The 26,389-nt window shown below is 39.7% G+C and overlaps 1 protein-coding gene across 1 annotated transcript; it reads left to right on the plus strand.

Annotated features, from left to right (window-relative positions):
* Positions 1 to 19: 19 nt before the first annotated feature.
* Positions 20 to 26,163, plus strand: OPALIN (oligodendrocytic myelin paranodal and inner loop protein). Its single transcript, XM_020997012.2, has 6 exons — positions 20 to 627; positions 8,673 to 8,708; positions 11,224 to 11,259; positions 18,500 to 18,616; positions 19,747 to 19,806; positions 22,106 to 26,163. The coding sequence occupies exons 1-6, from the start codon at positions 598 to 600 to the stop codon at positions 22,283 to 22,285; spliced, it is 459 nt and encodes a 152-aa protein (XP_020852671.1). The 5' UTR covers positions 20 to 597; the 3' UTR covers positions 22,286 to 26,163.
* Positions 26,164 to 26,389: the final 226 nt, after the last annotated feature.

Here is a 26,389-nt window from a genome sequence, read left to right on the forward strand (position 1 = left end):
GACCCACTGCTTTCTGAGGAGCCTGCTGCTGCTGGCTGCAGATTCCTCCAAGCCTGGATTGACTTGACTTTGGCTGCAGAGGTGAGGAGAAGAAAGGGAGACTGAAAATTAAGGGGGACGAATACAAGTGCCAGAGGAATGGGCAAGTGCCCAACATGGTGCAAATAAAGGGTGACAAAGAATAGTTCTCCTTTGCTGAGGGACATGTGGCCTCAGATGCCTCCCTAAACTCTGGCCAGGCAGCAGCAACTGAGACAATTGCCTTCTGACCATGCATGTCTGGTGCCCTGGAAGCAGAGACTGAGCTCAGCTTTCTTCTGCTCCCTCCCTTCACAGATGGCTCAAAAGGTAGAACTGTCCTGCAGATGGGCGTGAAGAGTCAGTAGGAGGGCACCTGTGATCAATCTGGATTCGTTTGGTGAATTCTGGTGCTGGGAGGAAGTCTGTGCTGAGAGGACTCCGAAGCATACCAGCTGTGTGACCACTGGCACTTGCTTTGAGTGATTTAAACTCTTTAACGCTCAAAACACTATTCCCAAATGAGTCGTTGATCTTCATTGGTGGAGGAAGTTTCCACATTGGGAGTTCCACACACGTATGCAATCCCAGATGCAAACAACAGAAATGGTAAGTGAAAAGGGTTTTTCGTTTGTTTGTTTTTTTATCCCATTGACAACTTTGTTTCTCTTAAGGGAAGAAGAAAATGAAAAGGCTTTTAATAAGACTGTCTTCCCATTTGTTGAAAGGATATGTTTAGAAACAAAGTTTCTCATCTGAAAGAAGTTCTTCATGCTTTTGTGAATAAAGAGGTCAAGAGATTAACCTTTAAGTACTGACCAAAGATGAATAATTTTCCATATGGTGTTTAAAATTCTTTTAAATTTGTTATCAATTTGTAGTGGCATCTTGTATTTTGACATCACCTTAATTTCCCAATAGACCCCTTCCCACAGTCAACCCAGAAAACCATCACTTGTAATAAATGAAAACAAGAAACAGTTCAGCAAAGCTAATTAACACATCAATTAAGTGTGACAGTGGTTCATATTCCCTTCCAAGAAGGAAGGCACATTCTCATATCTCTTCTTCAGGGTTAAGCTTGATCATTCTAATTACTTTAAAAAGAAAAACAACTGAATTTTGAGTGTTTTCCTAGTACTATTTAACCTAGGGTGCTTAGCTGGTACCATGCCAGGGCACATGGGCATCAAGAAAGGAGCTTGACACTGTGCCAAGGTTATCTGAACTGGGGCCTCCCTATGCTTCTTGCCAAGAGCAAGACAGTAGATTTTAGATTCTAGGCTGGTTTGAGCCCAGAGGAAGGGGCAAATGGGATAGACGATTGAAGTGGAAAGGAAAGGACTGAAGAACAGGGCTCTTCCTAACAGTTCCTCTCCTTTTAGTAGGGGTTGTCAGTAGTAAAAAAAAAAAAAGTGCTGGGTTTATAATCAGAAGATGTGGGTTTGAATTTGTTCCATTTCTGCTACATTCAATCCATATAACCCTCAACAGGTTACTTCCCCCTTTGGGGGCTTCAGTTTCTTCATCTACAAATCAAAGGGGTTGGGCTAGCTGATTAAGTGCCCTTTCAATTCAAAATCTTATGACCTTTTCCTTCCATCAACCAATGTCTATCTGATAGCTGGAGAATTTGGTTCTGGGCTTAGATATAGCTCACTCATTTCCCTCACAAGAGGACACATCTGCTGACCAGGGTAGTTCAGATGACCCTGTATTTATCTAAGCCTTGCCTATCTCTCATTTATAGGTTATATCTGACTCTTCATCAGTTCTCTTTTGAACCAACTTGGATTAGAGTCCTTGAGCTTAAGAGAGCTGAATAAATATTGATGTAAATAAAAAAAAAAACAAGCTTCCAAGTGCTGTCCAGAGGGCTGCTGCTCAATACAAGGGCTGATACAGCTACTCCCAAGCAATGTCTCACCAGCGAGCACTGGGCTGATGTCAGTGTCATAGAGACAAAGCTTCTTTCTGAGTAACATCTGGGAGATGGGGAGTGACCTGAACAAGACATTGCATGTGCTATTTGTTACCATGAGAATGACAGAGATTTGGGCCAATAGGAGAAAGATATTAATGTCTTGAAGAAACAGAGTACAATGCTCTCTTCAAGAGGAAAACAATATCCAATCTAAATTCACTCATTCCTGAGACAATGGGCTTTAGCCTTATTCTGACTAGGGTTGGAAGGGTGATACACTTGCTCTGAGTATCCTAAAGAAAGAGTCATTTAGTGTATTTCAGATTTTATTAAAACCATGATCTATCTATACTATAATTGAATTACAGAAGCTTAGATTTGGGAGGGACTTGAGCAGTCATCTAAACCAACCCATATTCCAAAAATAATCTCTACTACAATTACATAATAAGTGGTAACTGACTCTTGCTTGAAGGAAAACCCAATAACTCAATGAGGATGCCCTTTTGGATAGCTCTGAATAGTTGTAATTGTTTTTCCTGAAGTTGGGTCTAATCTAAATTTACCTCATGCCAATTTGTGTACTTTTTTGCTGGTTCCTCCCTTTGGGGCCATAGAGAATGAGTCTAATCATTTTCCCACATGGTATTAGAGAGAGATAGAGACAGAAACAGAGAAAAAGAGGCAGAGAGAGACAGAGACAAAGGTTAACTAGGTCAGATAGTATGCTGAGCATTGGGGATACAGCTAAAAGCTCATTAGACAGTCCTTATGTTCAAAGAGCTTCATTTTTAAAAAAAACATTTATTTTTTCCAATTACATGTAAAAACAATTTTAAACATTCATTTTAAAAATTTTGAGTTGCAAATTCTCTCTTCCCTCCTTCCTCTGCTCCCTCATTAACAAAGCATGCAATTTCATGGAGACTATACACGTACAGTCATACAAAACATATTTCCATATTAGCTATGTTTGTGGGAGAAAAAACATGGACCAAAAAAAATACCCAAGAAAAATAAAATAGAAAAAGTATGCTTTGATCTGCATTCTAACTTCATCAGTTCTTTTTCTGGAGGTGTATAGCATTTTTCAACATAAATCCTTTAGAACTGTCTTGGATCATTGTATTGCTGAGAATAGGTAAGTCATTCATAGTTGAATATCATACAATATTGATGTTACTGTGCACAACATTCTTCTGGTTGTGCTCACTTCATCTCACATTAATTCATATAAGTCATTCCAGGTTTTTCTGAAACCCTCCTACAAAGAGCTTAAATTCTAATGAGTAAAGACAACACAGGAGGTGGAAAGTATGTGTATGCTGGATGACAGTAAGCCATGGGCAGTGACATGGCTGGAAATTTCCAGGGAATGGAGATACATTCCCCAAGAATTCTCTTATCTTGGGGCACCTAGGTGGCACAGTGGATAGAGCACCAGCCCTGAATTCAGGAGGACCTGAGTTCAAATCTGGCCTCAGACACATAACACTTACTAGCTGTGTGACCCTGGGCAAGTCACTTAACCCCATTGCCCAGCAAAAAAAAAAAGAACAAAAAAAAAAGAATTCTCTTATCTTGATTAAATATCCCAGTTCCTTCAACTGATAATCAGGATTAACTCAATTACTTGTAGGGCCCAAGCCATACATATATATGTGTGTGTGCATACATATATACATATATATATATATATGTGTGTGTGTATGTATATGTATATATGTATGTATGTATTACCGATATGGTGATATCATAAGAACCTAACAATACCTTAATTAGGCAGTGATTAGATATTTACCATCTTTAGCCATCTTCAGCTATAAATCTGGGAATGAGTGAAAAATACCAGAGTATGAGTCTAGAGGAGGCTAAGAGGCAAAGATCATAGAAGATACAATAGAGGTGGGTTTGCTAACCAGAAGAAATAAATTTTCTTATTGGTTGGTATATTGGTGGAAGTCAATCTAATACCCACACTAAGAAACACTCTATTACAGAAATGGTAGAGAAAGAAAACAAAAACAAGAGAGAGAGAGAGAGAGAGAGAGAGAGAGAGAAGAGAGAGAGAGAGAGAGAGAGATAAGAAGAGGGAATGGAGTAGTTAACTATAGAGGCAATGGCTATGTAAGAATCTGTGTCATACCTTTCTAGTAGAAGAAGTATGTCTATGATGTTATTTCCCTATTAAGGGACATACTGAACACTCTTCCAGATGACCAGGGGCTGCCATGACTCCTTTTTTTTCCTATTACTTGCTATTAAAGTTCTGCAGTCTTCATCTATGTTACGGTTTGATTACTAATCCACAGGGTACATCTCTAGCCAACATTCTATGGTCAAAATTTACCCCAAGCCCTAACAATTCCTAAGCAGTCCTTTTAGATATGATACAGGTGTCTTTTCCTTGGCAATAGCTCTCTGATGAGATTTAGATCGCAGGCACAGAACGCCAAACTTTAGCAGGGAAAAGGATCTTGATGATGACCTAGTTCAACCCCTTCATTTTGAAAATAGTGCACACAGGTTCAGTGAGGTTCAGTGAATTGCCCCAAATCACACAGACAGATAGTGGCAGAACCTAGACTAAAACATAGATTTCCTGACTCCTGTTTCAGTACTTTTTTTTTTTGTTGGTTCAATACTCTTGACTCTACACCATGCAACCATATTTGTTTTATAGCTTGGAAATAAAATCACAATTAAACTAGGATAAGATACATGAGTTGATACTCTAATTGTTTCAAAACTATTTGACTATCTGAAATTGGTAAAGAAATCAGAGCCCACTGAAACCTTTCAAACATTACTTGACACTCTGGAGTCTAGATATCTTGAGTTTCTCTCTTCATGTTAAATAAAGCAATGAACAAGTTGACTATAGTCCCTTAAATTAGAAAAAAAACCTTCTAAATAAAACAAATAAACCGTTTATGAGATCACAGCCTCAATAACACCAAATTTATTTCTGTTGGTAAGAAGTTAATATTTTAAATAGTTTTTGCTTTTTTTCCCCACAAGGGAGTTAGTGTCAATTTCCAATTTTGTGTGTGGGAGTTAGTAGGTTCCAAGCTCTATACAAGTCAACAACGTGATATCACAGCTTAAAAAGCTAATAAGATAAGGGGTGAAACTATAAGCAAATTAGGAGAGCAAAGAATAGTTTACGTGTTAGATCTACGGAGAAGGGAAGAATGTATGACCAAATAAGAGGTAGAGAACATTATGAAATGCACAATCTTGGATAATTTTAATTACATTAAATTGAAAAGTTTTTGTACAAACAAAGCCAATGCAACCAACATTAGAAGGGAAGCAGAAATCTGGGCAAAAAATTTTATGGCCAGGGTTTCTGATAAAGGTCTCATTTCTTTTTTTTATTAATTTATTTTAATTTATCAATAATCACTTTCATAAGCATTTGAATTTTAAAATTTTCTCCCCCTTCCTTCCCACCTCCCTCCCCAAAATGGCATGCAATCTGATGTTGGCTATACATGTACATTCCTACTAAATATATTTTCATATTAGTGATGTTGTAAGGAAGAATTAGAACCAATAGGAGGAACCACAAGAAAGAAAAAACAAAACAAAACAGAAGAAAAAAATAGCAAATAGTATGTAAAGGCCTCATTTCTAAAGTATGTAGAGAACTGAGTCAAATCTATACTAATACAAGTCATTCTCCGGTTGACAAATGGTCGAAAGATATGAAGAGACAATTTTCAGATGAAGAAATTAAAGCCATCTTTAGTCATATGAAAAATGCTCTAAATTACTGTTGATTAGAGAAATGCAAATCAAAACAGCTCTGAGGTACCACATCACACCTATCAGATTGGCTAATATGACAAAACAGGAAAATGATAAATGCTGGAGAAGATGTGGGAAAATTGGAATACTAATGCATTGTTGGTGGAGTTGTGAACTGATCCAATCATTGTGGAGAACAATTTGGAACTATGCCCGAAGTGCTATAAAACTGTGAATACCCTTTGATCCAGTAATACTACTACTAGGTCTGTATCCCAAAGAGATTTTTTTAAAAGGGAAAAGGACCTACGTGTACAAAAATATTTCTAGCAGCTCTTTTTTGTGGTGACAAAGAATTGGAAATTGAGGGAATGCCCATCAATTGTGGAATGGCTGAACAAGTTATGTTATATGAATGTAATGGAATACTATTATTCCATAAGAAATGGTGAGCAGGCAGACTTCAGAAAAACCTGGAAAGACTTGCATGAATTGATGCTGAGTGAAGTGAAAAGAACCAGGAGAACACTGCACACAGTAACAGCAACATTGTGCAATGACCCACTTTGTTAGAATTAGCTCTTCTGAGCAAGGCAATGATCTAAGACAATTCCAAAAGACTCATGATGGAAAATGCTATCCAGATCCAAAGAAAGAACTATGGAGTCTGAATGCAGATGGAAGCATACTATTTTCTCTTTTTTCTTTCTCATGGTTTTTTCCTTTTGTTCTGATTCTTCTTTCACAACATGACTAATGTGGAAATATATTTAATATGATCATACATGTATAGCCTACATCAGATTTCATGCCATCTTGGGAAGAGGAGGAATTTAGAACTCAAAATCTTATAAAAGTAAATGTTGAAAACTAAAATAAATAATTTTTTTAAAGAAAATACTCTCTAGCTCTTAAAAAAAAAGCTAATGAGATCTTTGGCTATAATGAGAAGCATAGTATTGACACTTCCCTACAAGAGGTCATGATTGGGAGAGAATTGACTCCTTCCTTCCTTTGAGTCAGTAAATTCCACACGATTCACAGTACTAAGAAAAGTAAAGTTCTGGGTTTCTCTTCTGCATTAGGGATCTGCACCTCGATGTTCCTTGACTCCAGCTCCTGATTAGAGCCAAAAACTATTGCACTTGCTCCAAGAATCTCTCTCTTTCTCTGTCTCTCTCTGTCTCTGTCTCTCACTCTCTTACACACACAAAAAACTTTGTCCCAGAATTATTCCACTTACACAAAACCTCTTCTCTTGCTCCACAGCTATTTCTCTATTGGTCCAGAAATTCATGATACTCCATGACACTTCTATTCCCTGCCATCTTTGGGGTGACATGTTTCCCTCTCTTTCTGGAGCCATGTGGTCCCATGGAAGGTCCACTAGGAGACATAAGCTTCTGCCAGAGACTCAGAGTCTATATGTGTACAACTGGGTTCTCTCTGGTTTTGTTAACTTGTATTCTCATCATTTCTGTGTCTGTTATCCCTTCTCAAGAGCAAGTCCATAGCTTAGGTATGTGGCTGGGTATCACTCAATCAGTCATCCTTAAGTTTATAGCTTATTAAAGAAATATCATCAATGACAGAATAGAATGAAGTGCTCATTTAGAATCAATAAAGCCTTTTGTACCTCTGTATAGGACAGAGGTTCTTAGCCTTTTTTGGATCATGGACCACTTTGGCAATCCATTGAAACCTATGGACTCCCTCCCAGAATAATGTTTTTAAATGCATAAAATAAAATGCATGGGATTACAAAGGAAACCTAGGACAATGACTGACATATGGTAGGTGCTTAATCAATGCTAATTAACAGACTGAAAATAAAAATGTAATTTTTTTCCCATATAAGTTCATGGGGACTCATAGACTCCTGGTTAAGAATTCTTGGTATGTGAAATTTCACACCTGGACTCAAGGCAATGCCCAGATACATGCTCTATAGCACGATCTTGAGGCCCTTCGTCATTCTGTTCACCCTCTTCTGGATGCTCTCCAACTTTGTTCAGTCATATCTGACTCTTCATGACCACATTTGGGGTTTTCTTGGCAGAGACACTGGAATGGTTTGCCATTTCCTTCTCCAGGTCATTTTACAGATGAAGAAACTGAGGTAAACAGGGTTAAGTGACTTGCCCAGGGTCACATAGCTAGTAAGTGTCAGGCCAGATTTGAACTCAAGAAGATGAGTCTTCTTGACTTCAGACCTGGTACTCTATCCAACTTATATTATGTTATCTCTTAAAAATGTAGCACCCAGAAGTGAGCATAGTACTCTAGATGGAGTGTGATCAGGGCACACAGTACAGTGAGACTACCACTCAGTCTTGGATACTCTGTCTCTCACTGCAGTTTTGGTCCAGGATGGAGAGAGAGGGGGAGGGAAGGAGAAAATCATTCCACGTATATAGTGCCTACTATGTGCCAGGCACTGTGCTAAGCACTTCTTTTACAATAATTATCTCCTTTGATCCTCACAGCAATCCTGCAAGGCAATTTCTATTATTATCCTCATTTTAAAGTTGAGGAAACTGAGTCAAACACAGGTTAAGTGACTTGCCCAAAGTCACACAGCTAGTAAATGTCCGAGGCCAGATATGAACTTAGCCCATGACTCTAATCACTGCAAAACAGGTAACTCAGGTCCAATCAGTTAAGCAATTAGCATCAGGGACCCAAACCTGGGGAAATGGGACAATAAGCCTCAGGGAGCAGTTGCTCAAAGACTAAGATAGAAGGCAGGGATATTGGCTCAAAGAAAGGATCCCATACACTGGGGGAGAGGAGAGCTCATCAAAATAGATTCTGAGCCAAACTACTTCTAGGAATCCCTAGGACTAGGGTTAGGGCAGGTTGAACCTGCAGGTGGGGATAAAATAGGAAATATCTACCTGAGTTAGAGGTACATGAGGGGGAGAAACCAGACAGACTATGAATGGCAATGAATTTTAATATTTCCTTTCTTTTTCAGAGTGTGATTGAAAATCTCACATTGCCGCCTAACACCGTAAGTATTCATATCCTTTGCACTAGATAAGTCAGCAAATGTTAGTGTCGTTTTTGAGTCAAACCTCTGTAGAACAGCGCAGAAACTTCACGTGAAGCAAGAGCAAACTGAATAGATGAGGAAGTCCCAATCTTTTTCAAATATATTTAGGCTTCTGGTTTCCAGTGGCAAACTGTTCCAATGCTTTGTTCACTCTCCATCTTGACTTGTTCTGCCTTTTATGTTGAGTACAAGTTACCTTCAACTTAACAAGATTACAGTATGATGTTTGGTCTAGTTCCACTTGTTTATTCCTTCTCTGGGTATTACTGCTTCTCTTTTTGGGGGCAATTATACTGATGATTCATAAGGATAAATTAAATCAACCTCACAAGGAAGAATTAAAGTGTGTTTCTATCTATGGATAAGAGACCCTCTAAAATACCACTAAAAAAGAAAAAGAAATCACACATAACATATTAATACAAAGCAGTTAAATTGAAGGGAAATTGAAGGGAAAAATAAAGAAGAGATGGGGCAAATGAAGGAGAAGAATGAAGGAAGGAGAGAATGAAGAGAGACAAGAGTGGAAATGTAAGAAAAAAAGGAAATATTAGATAAAGAAAGAAAATGATTTTCATAGTAGGTCAATATGACTCAGAACACATTATGATTAGGTAGATTTCCTTACAATGCAACCTGATCAAAAAGAGGATAGGAGTCCTGTGGCAATGGTAAGAGACAGGGTGGCAATAGCCAGGAGCCATCAAAAGTAATGGCAAAGAGAGACAGAAAAGAATGGCAGTCCCATATTGAGTTCTAGATATCCCAAATAGACCTTGATTTTTCATGAAACATAATATTGTTTGGGTATTCAGCTGTTAAAATTCTTAACTCTGAGCCCCATCCAACGACTTCTGAGCAAACCAAACCAGAGGATTCATGAAATCAAAGCCAAAAGTACTTGATAAAATAATATAGGTATTAAACATTCTTGGCACTCATTATTAAATGACCACTACTCCCCAAATATCTCCAAAAATCATGATAATCTCCTCAAAACAGCAGAAGAAGGACACATCAGTTTACTTACAGAAGTTTCAAAGCCTAGCATGTGATGGAGGGCTCTATTTATACATTTTCCTTCCCATCTCAAAACAGCAGTAGCTGGAGAGCACTGGCTCCCTGAGACGGCAATCAGATGAAGTATAAAGTTTTGCTCCCACCATCAAGGTCTAGACAGGATGCTGGGGCAAAGGAGGGGGCTGCAATGTCCTATGTCTCTCTGCTCTTCCCTTTGGCTATACTGGCACCTCCCCCTTTTTATCAGTCCACCTCTCACTACTTCTGAGGAGACTTCTGTCTTCTTTTTAAACTGGACATGCTAAAAGCATGCCTACTGAATCAGAATACATGACAGGTAATATGACCATACTGTGGCATTTGGTCACAGCCTTTTCGGATGTATAATTCAAGGGATTTACACATCATTGAATGTCTCCTCTCTTGACTCCCAAATATTGTGGAAATATTGGAGTGTTCCCCCACGCTTCCTTCTTTCTTCTAACCCTCCCTTCCCAGCACACACTTGGCCTTATACTTATATCCTGGGCTTTGCTACTTCCTATCTTTGTAATCTTGGGTAAACCTTTCTAATTCTCAATTTTTTCATTTGTAACATGGAGTTCTGGTTCTAAAACCTATGGTTTCTAATGAAATTAATTTTCTTTCCATAAGTAGGTGACACATAGCTCAGTGTCCTGGGTGACAGAATCAAACATTTGCTGTGGACAATTCAAATACTTGAAGGAGAACTCCCAGTATGGGAACTCCCTTTGCCAATGCAGATCACAGCCCACCTATGACTCAATAGATGTCTTAGGAAGTTGCTTGAAATACATAGTATCTTAAGACGTTTGTCCAGGGTATGACATAGCCAGTGGCAGGAGCAGCAATTTAACCCAGGTTTTCCTGACCCTAAGCCCAGCATTCTATCCACTAAGCTACCCTGTCTCTACATATGAATTGGAATGATGGAAGGAAACAAGCATTTATTAAGTACCTATGTGCCAGGAACTGTATTAAGTACTCTACAAATATTATCTCATTTAATCCTCATAACAACCCTGTGAGGTAGGTACTGTCATTATCATTTACAGATGAGGAAACTGAGGCAGAGAGGTTCAGTGACTTGTCCAAGGTCACACAGCTGTAAGTATCTGAGGCTGGATTTGAAATCAGGTCTTCCTGACTCCATGCCCACTTTGCCATCTTTTTGTTTCTTATATGCTGCAAATGCACAACGTAGGTACTTAAGAATTGATTTCTGAAATACTGATCCATAGGACCAAATTCAATTTTTTTTTGGACATGAATCAGCTCTCAGTTTAAAAGAATGGCTATTAAAATTGGGTAGTTTTGCAAAGAGTCAGAAAATAGAAATTCTATTTTCAGATAAGCTATTTTGCAAATATAATATCCTTTATTACAGATTTTGTTTTCTTAAAATGCGTGGTTTGTTTCCCTCCCTCTACAGACTTCCTTCCCTGATGCTACTGGTGGAATCACAGCAGTAAGTACGACATTGAATGGAAAAAATTTCAGAAAAACAAAACCAAATTACATATAATTTTGTATTTCACTTACAGAAAACATCTTCCTACTACCTCTGCTCACAAGTAGAACATAATGTAAAAAGAGCACAATATATTTACAATTATTTGAATGAAAAAAGAATGGAGAAGTACAAAAGTATTTATTATGTACTTATGTGCTGGGCACTATGCTAAGCGATAGAGATATAAATCCAAAAGCAAAATTTTAAGTTTCTCCTTAATAGAGTTCCATGAGTTCTTTCTATTTGTAGAATACTACTTGTTTTGATTCATTTTGGAATTTCTTTCTCAAGTCAACAGGTCAAACCAATGAGCATTTATTAAGTGTTTGCTGTGTGCTAGACACTGTGATGAGTTCTGGGAATGTAAGTACAAGCAGAAAGAAAGATAGTCCTTGTTCTCAAGGAGCTTACATTCTAATGGGAGAAGACGGCACCTAAAAGGAAGTGGAAAGGGGGACAAGAAGGTCCTATCAAGGAGACAAGGTAGATAAAGTCCAGAGAGTCAGGAGTGGAGCTTAGAGAGAAATGAAGAAACAGCTGGCCTGGGTGTTGTCCTTTTAATGGAGATTCTGGGAGGAACTAACCTACTAGAGAAAGGGACAGCAGAGGTCCAGGGTACTTCCTGTATGAGAAGGTTAGGAGAGGAGTGAACTTCCAGGAAGATCAAACTACTATAGCATTATAGAGAAAATCCAGATGGCCAGGTGTGGAGATTGAAGAGGAAAGAAATTTGATCATTTTTCTTGAAATAAAGTGGCCACAGTATTTTCTTTTCCACTATGTACTAAAACCTTAATAATTCTTAGGTTACTGCTCTCATTTGTCCAGGGGTATGCTGGTAAATGTTTAACATTCAGCTCTCTGAGGGGAAAAAAGTGTTCTTGACAGACTTTTAACTTTAATCTATATTATTAACATTTTCTCTATTACCTTCTTAGGTCTAGAAACAATAAATCAAGCCCTGATTTGTAGCTATGCTGATTTCCAAGAAGTAAATGCTCACACTGAAAATTTAACAATCTGCTTTCAAGAGCTGGTATAAGCTGGCTCCAGTACACTATTGGATTTGTTCTCCAACTCTGCCCCTTTAATTCAACCCAACAAATATTTATTACGCATCTGATATGAATATGGCACTCTATAAGTTGCTGGGAATACAAAGACAAAATAAAGTACCTTAGGTCAAATAGTGCTTTTTGAATGCTCCTCAGCCCATCAAAAAAATGTAATTAGCAAACCAAAATCAATTACAAAATGTCTCTCCAAGGCATTTCCCTTACATGTTATCTCCACTCTACTGGAAGCAGGCTGTCTGGCCTCGTTCACGTGGAGAACTGCATCAGCTGGGCTCTGTGCATGCTCATAAGGACTGAGAACAGTGGCTGCTCTTCCTGTTATACTATACATCCTACCATAGCATAGTTCATAATATAACAGGGAACTGCAGCAGTGAAGGTTGGAGGTACTATTGAGGAAGCAGAGAAACACACATTACAGAGAGATTTGGATGTAGAAAGGAAGTCACTCAAAGCAGAGAGCAGCTTTGAGAAACTGGGTCCTTGGCAGCAGAGAAAAGAGCTGGCTATGATTGCTGGAAGAGAGCTAGCTCTGGAAATTGAGAGTTGGGTTTTGTAGAGGAGTGAACCCTAAAAAGCCAACTGATCAATCTAATCAATGGAAATGCTAGTCCATGTGAAATTGGATGAGGACTCTTCAAAGAGAAAAAGGACTTTTAGGTCCTGGTTTATGTGTGTGGGTAAGGGAACACACAACAAATTTCAGCAGATTATAATAGAAGTACCTCCCTACTATTATCTGCTTTTTGAGATCATCATTCCCAAAAATACTGTGCTTATTTGTGGAAGAATGCCCCCCACCCCATTTATAAGTGGAATGTTTTGAAGCTACTCTTAGCAAATGCCTTTGAACCCAGGTCCTCTAATACAGATTCAGCACTCATTACGCCATCGCATACTGCATCTTGACTCAGAAACTCTAAGCCCAACTTTATGTGGCTAGGGATGAGTTCTCTAAACTCTTCTGCCTCAGTTTACTTACTATCAGCTTACTTCAGCTGGCTTTGACTTGCTATCAGCTTGATACATCCTTGGCCCAGCTCTGACAGCCTCCCTCCCTCTTCAGCTTCCTTTTGTGTATTGTCTTCTCCTCACATTTTAAGCTCCTCATGGGCAGGGACAGTCTCTTTTTCTTGCATGCATTCCCAGTGCTTAGCACAGTGCCTGGCACATAGTAAGTGCTTGATAAATGTTTATTAACGATTGATTGACTTTGTTGTTGTTCAGTTGTGTTTAATTCTTTGTGACCCTGTGGACATCTGTCCTTGGGGTTTTCTTGGCAAAGATACTGGTCTGCCATTTTCTTCTCCAGTGGACCACCGGTCCATAGGCAAACAGAGGCAGTGATTTGCCCAAGGTCATACAGCTAGGAAATTTCTGAGTCTGGATTTGAACTCAAGTCTTTCTGACTCTGAGCCCAGAACTCTATCCACTGTGCCACTTAGCAGCCTTTGATCGACTTACCTTCTGTAAAATAAATGGGAGGTGTTCAATGTTGCCTGGAGCTGTGAGGATTCCAGAGATAAGCTGATAAAATGCTTCAAACAGAGGTGAGAATGAAATAATGATAATAGCTTACATTTGTATCACCTTTAAAGTCTACAATGTGTTTTCACAGTCTTTCTCAATTTCTCTTCAATGTCAAGTGGAGAAATTATTCTTAAGATTTGTTCCCAAGAACCCTCTTATGCTGCAGAAGACTCTTCATCCTGGAAACTCAAACTGCCCTGGAACTCTCACACTGGAAGGACTCCTCTCAGCTTCTGCAGCTTCTCACTCTGATCGGATGACTCCTCCCAGGACCTTCACTTGAGGAAGGCACCTGGCCAGCGATGTCTTCATTCTTCTCCACGTCGCACTCTCCATTATTTCTCCCGTGCTTATGATTGGGTATCTTCATCCCACCACCTCCTCTTCTTCAGCTTCCTTGTACATGTTATATTTCCCTAGTAGAATGGAAGTTTCTTTCCTGGAGGAAAGGGGCTACCTTTCTTTCTGCTCATATTTGTATTCCCACTGCTTAGCACAGCCCCTGACACATACAAAGAGCTTAATAAATGTTTGTGGACTGATTATTCTTAAGCATTTATTGCCTCTAAGGGGCCTCAGTGGCATAGTGAATAGTCAAGTCAATGGACTTGGGCTCAGGAGAAATTGGGTTCAAATCCAGCCCCTGACACTTAATAGTTGTGTAAATCCTCAGCCATAGTCATACTCACTGTACCTTGACCTCAACATCATGATGTCATCGGTCCTCTTCAAGTACAAAAGACGAACAATAAGAACTGTTGGATAAACATGGATAGATTCCAAAGACTTTATTAAGTTACAGCAGCTGGTGGAGGGAGTTCCTAGACAAATGAAATCAAAGATCCTTGATGAATCTGAGTTTAAAATTTCACAACCTAGGATCATTCCAAGGCGGCTGTTTTCTCTGATGAGCGAGAGAATCTTTAAAATGGGATGATGATGCATCTGTGGATTGTCAGTGCCTGACAAAGAGAAGGCATCAAATCAGTGCTTGTTGAGTGTCTGTAGCTCTCAGGGGATATTGTGAAAATGATCAAGGAGCTTGGCTTGTCAGTAGTTGGAGCTCTGAAAAAGAAGCTGGAAATAGCCAAGGACAGATACTAACCGATGGCCCAGAAATCTAGAGACAAACTGTTCGGTCTGTCAGGGAGTGTATGTAAAAAAAGCATGAGTGACCTTGGTTGTAGCAACCCACAAGTGTTTTCCCTTGTGGAGAAGGGAGAATGACTTAGCAGTAGTAAAGGAAAGGTTATTGTCGCCTTGAATGGGCACTTAACACCAAGAGACTGCTTTTGGGTACCACACCAGAGTGACATACAAGGGTACCAGGCTGAGCAGCTGGGCATTAGAGGTGACAGAGAGTGACCAAATGGTAGTGAGCTGGTTATGTGGAGATTCAGGGTAGTGAGCAGTCTTCCTGTGATGTAGGAGTAGGGAATATTCTCCACTTTTTCTGGGGCATCTGGAATCCAGGGCAACATCCAGACTGCCAGAGGAACCTTGCCTAACAGAGCTCAGGGAAAACCCCATCTGAGATTCAGCAAGGATCATGAGTTTGTAGCAAGGGTTTGTGGGACCCCAGGATGCCCAGGGTAAGGCTAGAAGGGACCCCAGAGGCTATCTGTTCTAGCCACCTCATGTTACAGATGAGGAATCTAAAGCTCACGTAGGTGACTTATTCGAGGTCACAGAGACAGTAAACATCAGCTCACCGCGTGGTGAGACTATCTTATTTTCCCACTTGATAACTATCATCAGAGAAATAGCTAATTAAAAAAGAAGATGGACTGATCATGTGGTGAGAGCAAAGAATGGCCAATGAACAGCCTGTAGGCTCTTCTGGTATCCCCATGATATAAAAAGAAAACAAGGATGGACGCCAGCATATTGGGTGGATTCCTTGTGGTGTACTTAAGAAAAGACACATAAAAGAGTCTGACGAGATGGGTAGGCATAAACTTCCCGTACTTGGCCACACAAACAACCCACCCCCTCACATGTGGTATGTTACAAGGCTGCTACCCATTTTTAAAGAGCTATAGTCCTCAAGCCAGTTGGGTCCGTGTGAAGAGAGGGAGAGGTGGAAGGAAAGGGAGAGGGAGAAGGACAGGGAGAAGGAGAAGGAAAAGGAAAGGAAGATGGAAAAGAGGGAGAGAGAAAAGGAGAGGGAGAGGGAAAAGGAGGAGAGGAAGTGGAAAAAGGAGAGGGAGATGAAGAGAGTGGAAGAAAAGAGAGAGAGAGAGAGAGAGAGAGAGAGAGAGAGAGAGAGAGAGAGAGAGAGAGAGAGAGAGAGAGAGAGAAGAAATTGCACTGGGTTCACTCACTAGACCCTCAGAACATTATCTTAGATATGGGCTAATTGGGTAGGGTGATGATTGCTCAGAGGCTTTGAAAACTTTTCTGACTTGCGAAATAGTTGTCCAGGAAAGCTCATTTTCTGTAAGTGCTGAGCAGTTTACAATTCTGCCCCGTCTCTGCCCTGTTCTATTCCAAACCCCTGTCTGTCTCTCCTTTCTTCTTACTGGAAGCAAAAAGAACCAAAGTTTGGTTGCTAGAGTAAAAACCCTAATATAGCCCAAAAAGGCAGAAAACTTTTATGAATTCCCCCAATCTAATCAACCGCTTGTGTTTCTTTTTCTTTTTTTAAATATAAGATGATACATTTAAAAAATGGGGGGGTCGTATGGTACAGTGAAAAGACCATTGGCTCTTGAGTTAAAAGACTTGAGTTGGAATCGTGCCTCTGACACTTTCTGCCTATGTGATCTTGGGTAAGCCACTAAACCTCCTTTTGCCTCAGTTTCCTTATCTGTGAAATGAGGCAATTGGACTAGATGGCATCTGGCATCTCTTCCATCTCTAGATCTATGAGACATTTTGTTTTTCCATCACGTTTGTTCTCAGCTATGCTCCTCTGACCCTCCCCCACCTCCATCCCATCTTGTCAACCACAGGGAACACTCTTTCAGGGAAAATAGGTATTCAAAACCAACCAATGTATTGATCTCATCTGGCAGTGTATGCAAGCTTCCACACAAGTACTCTCCAAAGAAAAGAGGGAGGTGAATTTCATCACTTCTTTGGAGGCAAGATTACTTTGCTTTATGGGGGTTTTTGTGGGGGTTTTGCCATTTATATCACTCAGATAATTGCATTCCTGTGGATGATAACTTTCTCTGCATTTATAGCAGTCCCAGTTTCCAAGGCTAGGAAGGCAAACTTCCCCTGGGTCATTTTAGAAGTCTAAATATAGAGATCCTGGGGCAGCTAGGTGGTGCAGTGAATAGAGCACAGAGCCTGGAGTCAGGAAGTCCTGAATTCAAATCTGGACCCACACATTTACTAGCTGTATGGTCCTGGGCAAGTCACTTCACCCTGTTTGCCTCAGTTTCCTCATCTGTCAAACGAGTGGAGAAGGAAATCGCAAACCGTTCTTTGCCAAATACACACACACACACGGAGTCACAAAAAGAATCGGAGATGACTGAAATGACAAAAAAAAAACAAAACAAAAGTACCCTGGGACCTTAAGAACAGCCATTAGATTTTACTGATATGAATTGCCTCTGCTGAGTCAAATGTGTTTGGGTACAGAGGAAAGACAGGGGTGAGGCAGATGCTGTGAACCAGTCACCCAAATCTCTGTCTGTCTCATCAGAGAAGCATGAGAGCCAGATCTAGTTTCTGGAAGGCAGCATGACATAATGGGCAGGGCACTGGACACAGAGTCAGGAAGACCTGAGTTGGAATCCTACCTCTGACATGTATTCCCTATGTAGGCACGGGCCTCTCTGAGCCTCAGTTTCCTCATCTGTATAATGCAGATAATGATCCCTGCAGTAGATGCATCAGGGTTGTTGTGAAGCTCTAAGGCGATTGTGCATGTAAACCTTGAAGTGCTCTTTTAACGTCAGCTCCTGTTAGAGCTTGGTGACTCGGAGTGCTGTAGATTCTACTCCTCCTCTTCGGGGGGGACCTTGTGTCTGATTTTGTAGGTTGTACATTAGCACAGTGTAGGGGAAAGAATGCTGCAGCTAGAGTCAGGAATGCTTGCCCACTTCAGACACTTGCTAGTGGTATGATTCCAGCTGCTCTGAGCCTCAGAATTAGGGGTCCACTAGGGATCTGAGAGGGGCTCCCTCATCTGTAAAACAGGGATGATAATATCAGTAGCATTTATCTCACTGGATTATTGTAATGATCAAATGATATAATGTATGTATTATGCTTTATAAACCTTAAAGTGCCATATAAATGTTATTATTATTATTATTATTATTCACTGCTGCATAATTTTTAGTAGGTAGTCATATTTAGAGAAGTCAATAAGCACTTATTAAGCACCTACTATGTGCTAGGCATGTTTTCTTAGCTATTTACAAAACAAAACAGAAACATAGAGAAAAATACCATCCTTGCTCTTAAGCAGCTTACAATCTGGTCGGACCTTGAGTGTGAATAAAGACTGTGGCTTGGACATAGCTCTTGGTGCACACAGCATCTTTACTGACCGTTTGTGGGAGTGAATGGTATGAAACCACGGAAGAATTGATACATCTGATCGTATGCTTTCTATCTCTCTACATTAGGATTGTATCATAATTCTGGGGCTGGCAGCAGGCATCCCAACCTTGGTGGCCATGGTCCTGCTTGTAGCTTTAATTGTGGTCTGTGCTCAGAAAAGAAGAAAGGATGGGCATACCCAGGTGATTATCCCTTTCATTTGGTTTGAAGGACTCTAAATGACATTCATTCATTGGGCATTTATTAAGTACTTACCACCTAAGGCTTAAGCCAGGCATTGTGTGACATTTTGAGGATGCAAAGAAAAAATCAAAACAGGAGCTTTCATTGTAAATGACTTTCCTGGTTTGTGGGATTAGAATTCTTAGATTCCATTTCTGTTCCCACAGTAGATGCCGAACAAAAACATTCTCACCTTAAGCCTGAGCTTCATTGTGAGGCTAATGAGAATATCTACTCTTCAGAGGACATTTATTTAAAGTAACAATACTCTCAAATTGTAGAGAAATTTTCTGGTTGTAATCCTTAATGTCTATCGAATAATAACATAATGGTGAAACCAAGTTCCCATTCCATCAGACTTGGGCTTTAGGAAAATCGCTTTGGCTGCTATATGTAGGACAGATTAAAATGGGGAGAGATTTGAGGCAGGGAGACCAAGTATGAGGTTGTTGTAGTTATTGTTGTTTATTTTCAAAGAGGACCAGTGACATCACACGTGATGGCCCGACTTGCTTGTGAATTGGATTTAAGTGAAGCAGAGTTGTGCAAAGTTGTCAGCCTCACTCTCTGTCCTGAGTCATAAATGTCCAGTGGCAGGACAGAAGTCAAGAAGACTGGTGATGGCCAGGATGCAGTGGATGACCTCGGTGTCTTCTATGTCTAGCAAAGCTCTAAGCTTCCATCCTTTGGGCCAGTATAGGGGAACTTTGAAACAAAGTACAACGTGCAGGGAAAGAGAGTGAATGATAAATCTGGCCAAAGACAGGTGGCTCCGAGGCATGAAGGTGTTTATAAATCAGTTATGTCCAGGAATATAGTCATCTATGCTTTTTTTTTCTTCCAGAATAAAGAGGGTAGAGTATCCCTTTGTCATAAATGCAAGGCTATTTCAGGGTCCAGATCCCTCATTCAAAGTCCCTTAGACAGAGTTATTCAGAAAAGTTGTCTGGTTATTATCATCTAAAGTGTCACATGGACTCTAAATCCATTCCATCTCCTATTTTTGAATGTGCCTGTGTTCATTTCTCATGTACTTAAATCATGATCCAAGCTTATATCTTTTCATTCTACATTTTTGTTACCAATTTAGGAAAACCAAAGACCAAATGATTTTCCAGACATCTATGGCAGTTCTGAGGTATCATTGGAGGTAAGGATTCTCAGTTGCACTTTTTAATATCTCACAATAAATAATCTGTGGATTGTAAATCCTGTCATCAGAAGGAGAGTACAAAAGTCGATGGGGTTAAAATGAGAGGGACATAAAATGAAAACTAGAGAAGAAAGGGAAAGAGAGAGGAAGAGAGAGACAGAGACAGACAGACAGAGAGACACAGAAAGAGACACAGAGAGACAGACAGACAGACAGAGAGATTAGAATCAGGTAGTAATTTTCATTACTAGAGGTCAGCCTGGAGAAGAGACTTTCTCTAGGGACATGAAAGATGTCTTCAAGTTTTTGGAGAGCTGTAATGGAGAAGTGGAATTAAGCTTATTTTGCTTAACTGCAAAGGGTAGAGCTAGATGTAATGGGTGAAGGTTACTCTGGTGAAGATTTTGGCTCAATGTGAGGAAAAACTTCCCAATAATTAGGGCCATCCCAAAAACAATTGGGCTTCCTTATGAGGTAATGAGTTCCCCATAAACGGAGGTCTTCAGAGGTTGGATGATCATAATCATGGACCTTATCAGGAATTCATATCCAAGTATAGGTTGACTAGATGACTTATGAGGGAGATCTCTTCCATTGTTGAGATTCCGTGATTCTCAATGGATGCTCGTTTAATCTTTTCCAGTATCTGTCCTCTAATACACCTTCTTTGACACCATATCTGAAGGTCTTTCCATTGAGACTGAAATACTTCAATACTCAGCAATGGTGTCCAAGCATTTTTGAACATGTACTCTTATCAGTAAAAATTTTCAAGCATGAACCCTTAACATATGTATATTTACTTATTCATAAATTATGTATACATACTACTATACTAATAATTATAGGCATTATAAAAATCACACCAAAATGGAAATGGAAAAGATGAGATAAAAAGGAAACAATATTTGACCCTAGGGCCAATAGAGTTCATTGAGTAGGGGACTGATAAGGTCAGACTTGGGTTTTAGGAAAATCACTTTGGCTGCTATGTGTAGGACAGATTAAAGTGGGGAGATTTGAAGCAGGGGTACAACTTAGGAGGCAGGTGAGAGCTGATAGAGACCTGACCTAGGTTGGTGACTGTGTGAATAGAGAAAAGGGGACATAGATGAAAGATGACATGAAGGTGGAATTGGTGAGATTTGTCAAGTAAATGGATATGTTGAGTGAGAGTGAGGAATGGAAGGAGTTGGGAATTCAGATGACCAGAGAGATGGTGGTACTCTTGTCAGGAATAAGGTTCAGGTTGTTGAGGTGATATCTCGCCTGAGGACTATGACACATGAATTGGTGAAGTCTTTGCAGAGAGATCAACACTTTGAGAACCACTGAAGGTTTGTTAAAAGGGTAGGTTCAGGGATAGATTTTATTGTGAACAGTAACACCGTAACAGACCTCTTAACCTTAGCAAATGAATTATCATTATTAGGGGCTTATGTTAGCAGTGTTTCTTACATTGTGGATTGTGACCCCATTTGCCAATGGTAAAAGGTTCCTGAAAGTGCAAAGACCAAAAATTAATTCAAAATCAAACACATAATGAGTCCGAGGTGTTTGTGGCAGCATTTGCCAGTGTTACACTATGCAACTTCATTGCAGCCTTGGTTCTGAACACACAGCATGCACACTTTGCACTGTACATGCCATCAAGCCACACAAAGCCAAGGAATGCTGCCAACATATGAGGGGTGGAAAAAGTTTTAGAAGCCCTGATTTAGAGACTGGTCTGTTGTCAATGACAATCATTTGTTTAAATTAAACTCTTGCGCTAAAATTTAGAACCAAGGTACAGGGTTTTACTTGAAGCAAATTAATCTTCATAATAAATAAGGTTATAAACAGAATTCTTCTTTGTGCATTTACTAATTGCTCTTTTCTGTGCTGTGAAAAGCATTAATGTCTACCTTTAGAAGCATAGGCATCTCTATGCTACCAGAGTTAGGGCTGTTGCCTAATCCAGTATGACACCCTGGGAACTAAGAAGGAGAAGCAGGCAATTTGCCTTGAATTGGCATGCTAAAGAGCTACAGTAGCGTTGTGACTAATATAACCCTCGAAACTCCCCTAGGAATTCCTGGGGACCTCCTGACCTTAGGGATGTTAGGGAAATTCTAATCCGAGGTAGGTGGTCAATATAAAATAACCAATTATTAGTTGTTTGGGGGAACCTGATTATTATTTAATATTGAGATGACAAAGGATATGAGAGAACACAAAGCTATAAATGGCTTTAATGACAGAAATTCTGAGGCTGCTCAAGCTTCATTAGTCCTTTTATTTGTCTTTTTTCCAGAATCTCAGCAGCCCTGATGTGGATGTGAAGGAAACAATAGAGATGGAAGAGACTCATGTGTATGTGAAGACCATAACGGGCACAGAAGAGCTATCATATGATGCTTACTTTCCTAGAACTGAAATGGGAAAAAAGCCGAGTTTGCCGAGGTGGCTTTTACCCAAACGGGACAGGAAATGAAATATCCTCAGCTACTGATTTCAAACTTACTCCAAAAAAACTAGACCAGAGAAAGAAATACTTGGGTTTATACTGGAAGTCAATTAGAATTTTCTTCATTAATCTGAAAAAATATTTCATTGACATTTGAGTTGATTTATTCTATTAGTACTTAGGTTCTGCCTGAATAATGAAGCATTTGGTAATGAGGTGCTTCTCAACCAAGTCCATTGCTTAGAAGAATCATGGCTCTAGGACTTTAAACACTTCAATTCCATCTCTATCACTCCCATTGGTTTTTCTGGGTGAACAATGTTTTATTTCCCCATATCTGGCCTTCCCCACCTTGCCTTCCTTTAATCATGGGTCAGATCTCTTATTCAAAAAGAAGCCAGCAGATCAGGCTGTGTTTAAAGAAATGACAAAGCTCATGAGGAGCTATGTGAACGGAGAAACAATGGATGAGGCAAAGTCATCACTACCTTCTGGATAGCCAAGGCTAGATAGTAGGTAGAGAGGAAACAGTTACATTGACCTCAGGGCAGCCCACAAGATACTACTCAGTATAGCTTCCGCCTAGCTTTCCCCTGTCTCATAAAGGCAAAAGCCTTAACATCAAAAACTGTAGAAAACAGCAATAGGGCTACCTAACAACATGAACCTGAGGGTGTATGTGCAACATCCACTACGCACAGCCTAGAGTTCTACAAGTTTATTTCTAAATGTGATGCTTCATTGAACTTCAAGTGAATTGTAATTGTCCCTTTTCCCTTATAGGCCAACTGCCTCTCTTAATAGCTACCTCTGCCTTCTGTATCTGCACAGACTGTCGCTCATGCTTGGAATATTCCCCCTCCTCCTCTATGCCTCTTGGAATCCTTAGGTTCCTTTAAGACTCAACTCAAACACATTGTAATTTAGGCTTCCCTGATTGTCCCAGCTGCTAGAGCCCTTTCCCCACAGATTATCCTGCACTTATTTTGTGTGTATTTTGTCTTAACTTATCTGTGCACATTTTGTTCCCCACAACTTTGTAGTTGTGGGGAAACTCTTTGAAGGTAGAGTTTGGTTGGTGTTTTTGCCTAGCTCCTAGTACAGTATCCTGTTGAATAAATGTTCATCGGATGAATGAATGGAAGGATGCTTCTACAGATGTCCAATCCAGGATTAAGAGCTTTGTGGTTCTTTTAGCAAAGAGCCCTTGTTCATTTATAGATCTCCCTCACCCCTCCTTTGATGACCTTCAAAGCAGAGTGTAGGACTCATCTCTTTTTTTTTTTTTGCTTTTTGGTGAGGCAATTGGGATTAAGTGACTTGCCCAGGGTCACACAGCTGGTAAGTGTCAAGTGTCTGAGGCTGGATTCACTCAGGTCCTCCTGACTCCAAGGCTGGAGCTCTATCCACTGAGCCACCTAGCTGTCCCAGATTCATCTTTTTAAAATTGAATTTCCCTAGCCAGGGGATATCTTGTGGGAAGCCCTGTAAAGTGGTTTAAATAGTACTTTGCTATATTACTAGTCACTTTGAACATTTTGTAAATACTCAAAAATGTTAACTTTGTGGCCTCTATGAATTGTATGTGTATATAGTCAGTGTGGTATAATGGGTAGAGTGCTGGTCTTAGAAACAGAAAGACCTAGATTCAGGTCTCACCTCTCACATATGAGCTATGTGACCTTAGACAAGTCACTTAACCTCTCAGTGCTCTAGGATACTAAGTCTATAAGTTGCAGAGAAGGTGCTGACCTGCATGAGAGAAGAAGTGTCCTCATCTGGAAGTTCCTTTTATCAAAGAAATCACAGGTTCAGTTCATAGGTATCCCAGTTCATATTTGTTCCCCAAGGCAATTGTTGTCACAGATCATAATCTGCTTTCAGAGATGCCATTAAAATAAACAAATAAACTTTCCCAAAGAGCTGTGGGGTGAGGGTGGGAGTTAGAGGCTAACCATCAGCTCTTCTTCATCAGTTCAGTGCTTGAAGTGACGTGAGCCAGAGGAGCTACTCAGCAGAAAAGGCAGGAAGAGTCTGAATTAGAAGAACATTATGGTCATTATTAGATCACGCTGTGTCTTCGGGTGGCGGGGGGGAAGAAAAATTTAAAACTAAAAAGCTTATGGAAGTGATTGTATAAATTAATTATTAAAAAAAATAAATTAGGAGAACATTGTCTTTGGATAGAAAGAGAAAAGGTAGAACACTGTAAGTGGGAGCATTTGCCAAGTGCCCGAAATAGGAGCGAGACCAGCAGAGCCCATGAGTAGATTTATCTGCCTGCAGTGATGGAGACCAGTTGGCTAAATGGTCTAGCATAGAAATGAAGGCAGTGAAGGAGGCAGCTGGAGGAAAGGCAGTGGATGGAGGAGTTACAAATTTCTTCCTACATAACTGGGACTTTCCCAGAAAGTGAATTCAATGGTCTTAACGCGGCTTAATGCAGGCAGTCCTTGCAATGGAATGTAGGATTCAGCAGAAGAGCAAAGAGAGGCACCAGAGCTGTTAATATATTTCTAATAGTAATGGGTGCAAGTGACTAGGAAAGCTCGAATCCTAGAAGCATCTCTTATTCAATGTAGTAATAAACACTCATAAGGTGATTTACAAATTTGGAAACCATATGCCATATATTATCCCCACCTTAAAATATTAACATATTTTCTTTTTACATCATCAATGTATCCCTCCCCTTCCCTTCCCAAAAAGCCATCTCTTACAACAAAGAATAAAAAAGAAAAACCAAAGTATAGCAAAACTAACCAACACATGACTGAGCATGACATCTGCCAAGAAGGGAAAGAAGTATTTTCTCCCATCTCTTTATCTTATCCTCATTTTCTGCAGGAGAAAACAGGCACAAAAGGTTGGAGTGACTTGTCAACACTCACACAGTTTGGAAGACTGTAACTGCTGTTTTGACCCCCACATTTAATACTCTTTGCACTATGTCTGTACAACATATTGGCCTTCAATGGCAATCAGAATGCTTCAGAAAGTGTCTGTTGAATGAATGAAAATGAAAACCTTTTATGAAATACTTGCTGAATGTATGATGATGGTCACGATGACAAGCTTGAGGATATAAATACAAAAGTGAGAGAGTCCCTATTCTCCAAGAGTTTTCTCTGTAATAGGAGGAAGTAGATTGGTTGGTTATCGGCCTTTGTTATTGAAGAGGACCAAAATGATATCACCACGTTGGAGTTGAGGTATGATGTGTTCGACTGTGGCTGATCAGACCAATAGGCAGAAATAACATATAAAGGGGGACGGTTACCAGGGAACAGTGTTTTGTTCTGGGAATAAATAGCAGAGGAATGGTGAGCAGAGTCATAGGGAAGTCAACTGATAAGCTCATTCCAGAAGCATATTGATTTGTTTATAATTCCCAGACTAAGGCAGGGTGGGTAATAAAAAAGAAATAGCAAAATTTAACAACAAATAGTTAGGAGGAGAAAAAAGGGAAGGAGTTTTAAGATATCTCTAATTAGATAAATATGGGAAAATAGTCCCCTGAGTCTGAAATTCGAAAGTAAGTCCCAGAGGATGGCTGTAACTACAAATCATGTCAGGCTGGAAATTTGTGACTCAACCGCCCAAAAAAGTTCATTTTCCATTATCAGGGTAAGTAGAAAGACTGCAAATGACCTGAAGGTCTCCATCCATAAAGTAGCCTTAGCTCCACGGTGTGAGAAATCAGGATCTTTGGGCTTATACCCCAGGTCCATTAATGATTCATTGTATGACTTTGAATCAATTTATTAATTAATCTGTGCCTCTGTTTCCTTTTGGAGTAGCGATACTAACCTAGCTCACAGGGTGGTTATGAGGAATAGCTATTAATGTGCTTGGTAAGCAAAAAGCATTGACTCATGTATGCTAGAGCTTAGTAGCTATGTAATTGGTAAGTATAATCAATATTTTAATAATAATCTTATTTCTTACAATTATAAATAATTATGTCATAATTTATTTTATTGTGATAAAAATAAATATTTTTTATCTTTCTTAATCTGAGAAGCAAGCAAGTTTTCCTTACATGGGGCATTGTGGTTTTTGTTACTTGTGGTTCTTATTTTATTATATCAATATGTTGATTCTATATAAACAAAGCTATACATATGTACA

The sequence above is a fragment of the Phascolarctos cinereus genome, unplaced genomic scaffold, assembly GCF_003287225.1.
Source record: "Phascolarctos cinereus isolate Bilbo 61053 unplaced genomic scaffold, phaCin_HiC Scaffold_3;HRSCAF=262, whole genome shotgun sequence".
Classification (NCBI taxonomy): domain Eukaryota; kingdom Metazoa; phylum Chordata; class Mammalia; order Diprotodontia; family Phascolarctidae; genus Phascolarctos; species Phascolarctos cinereus.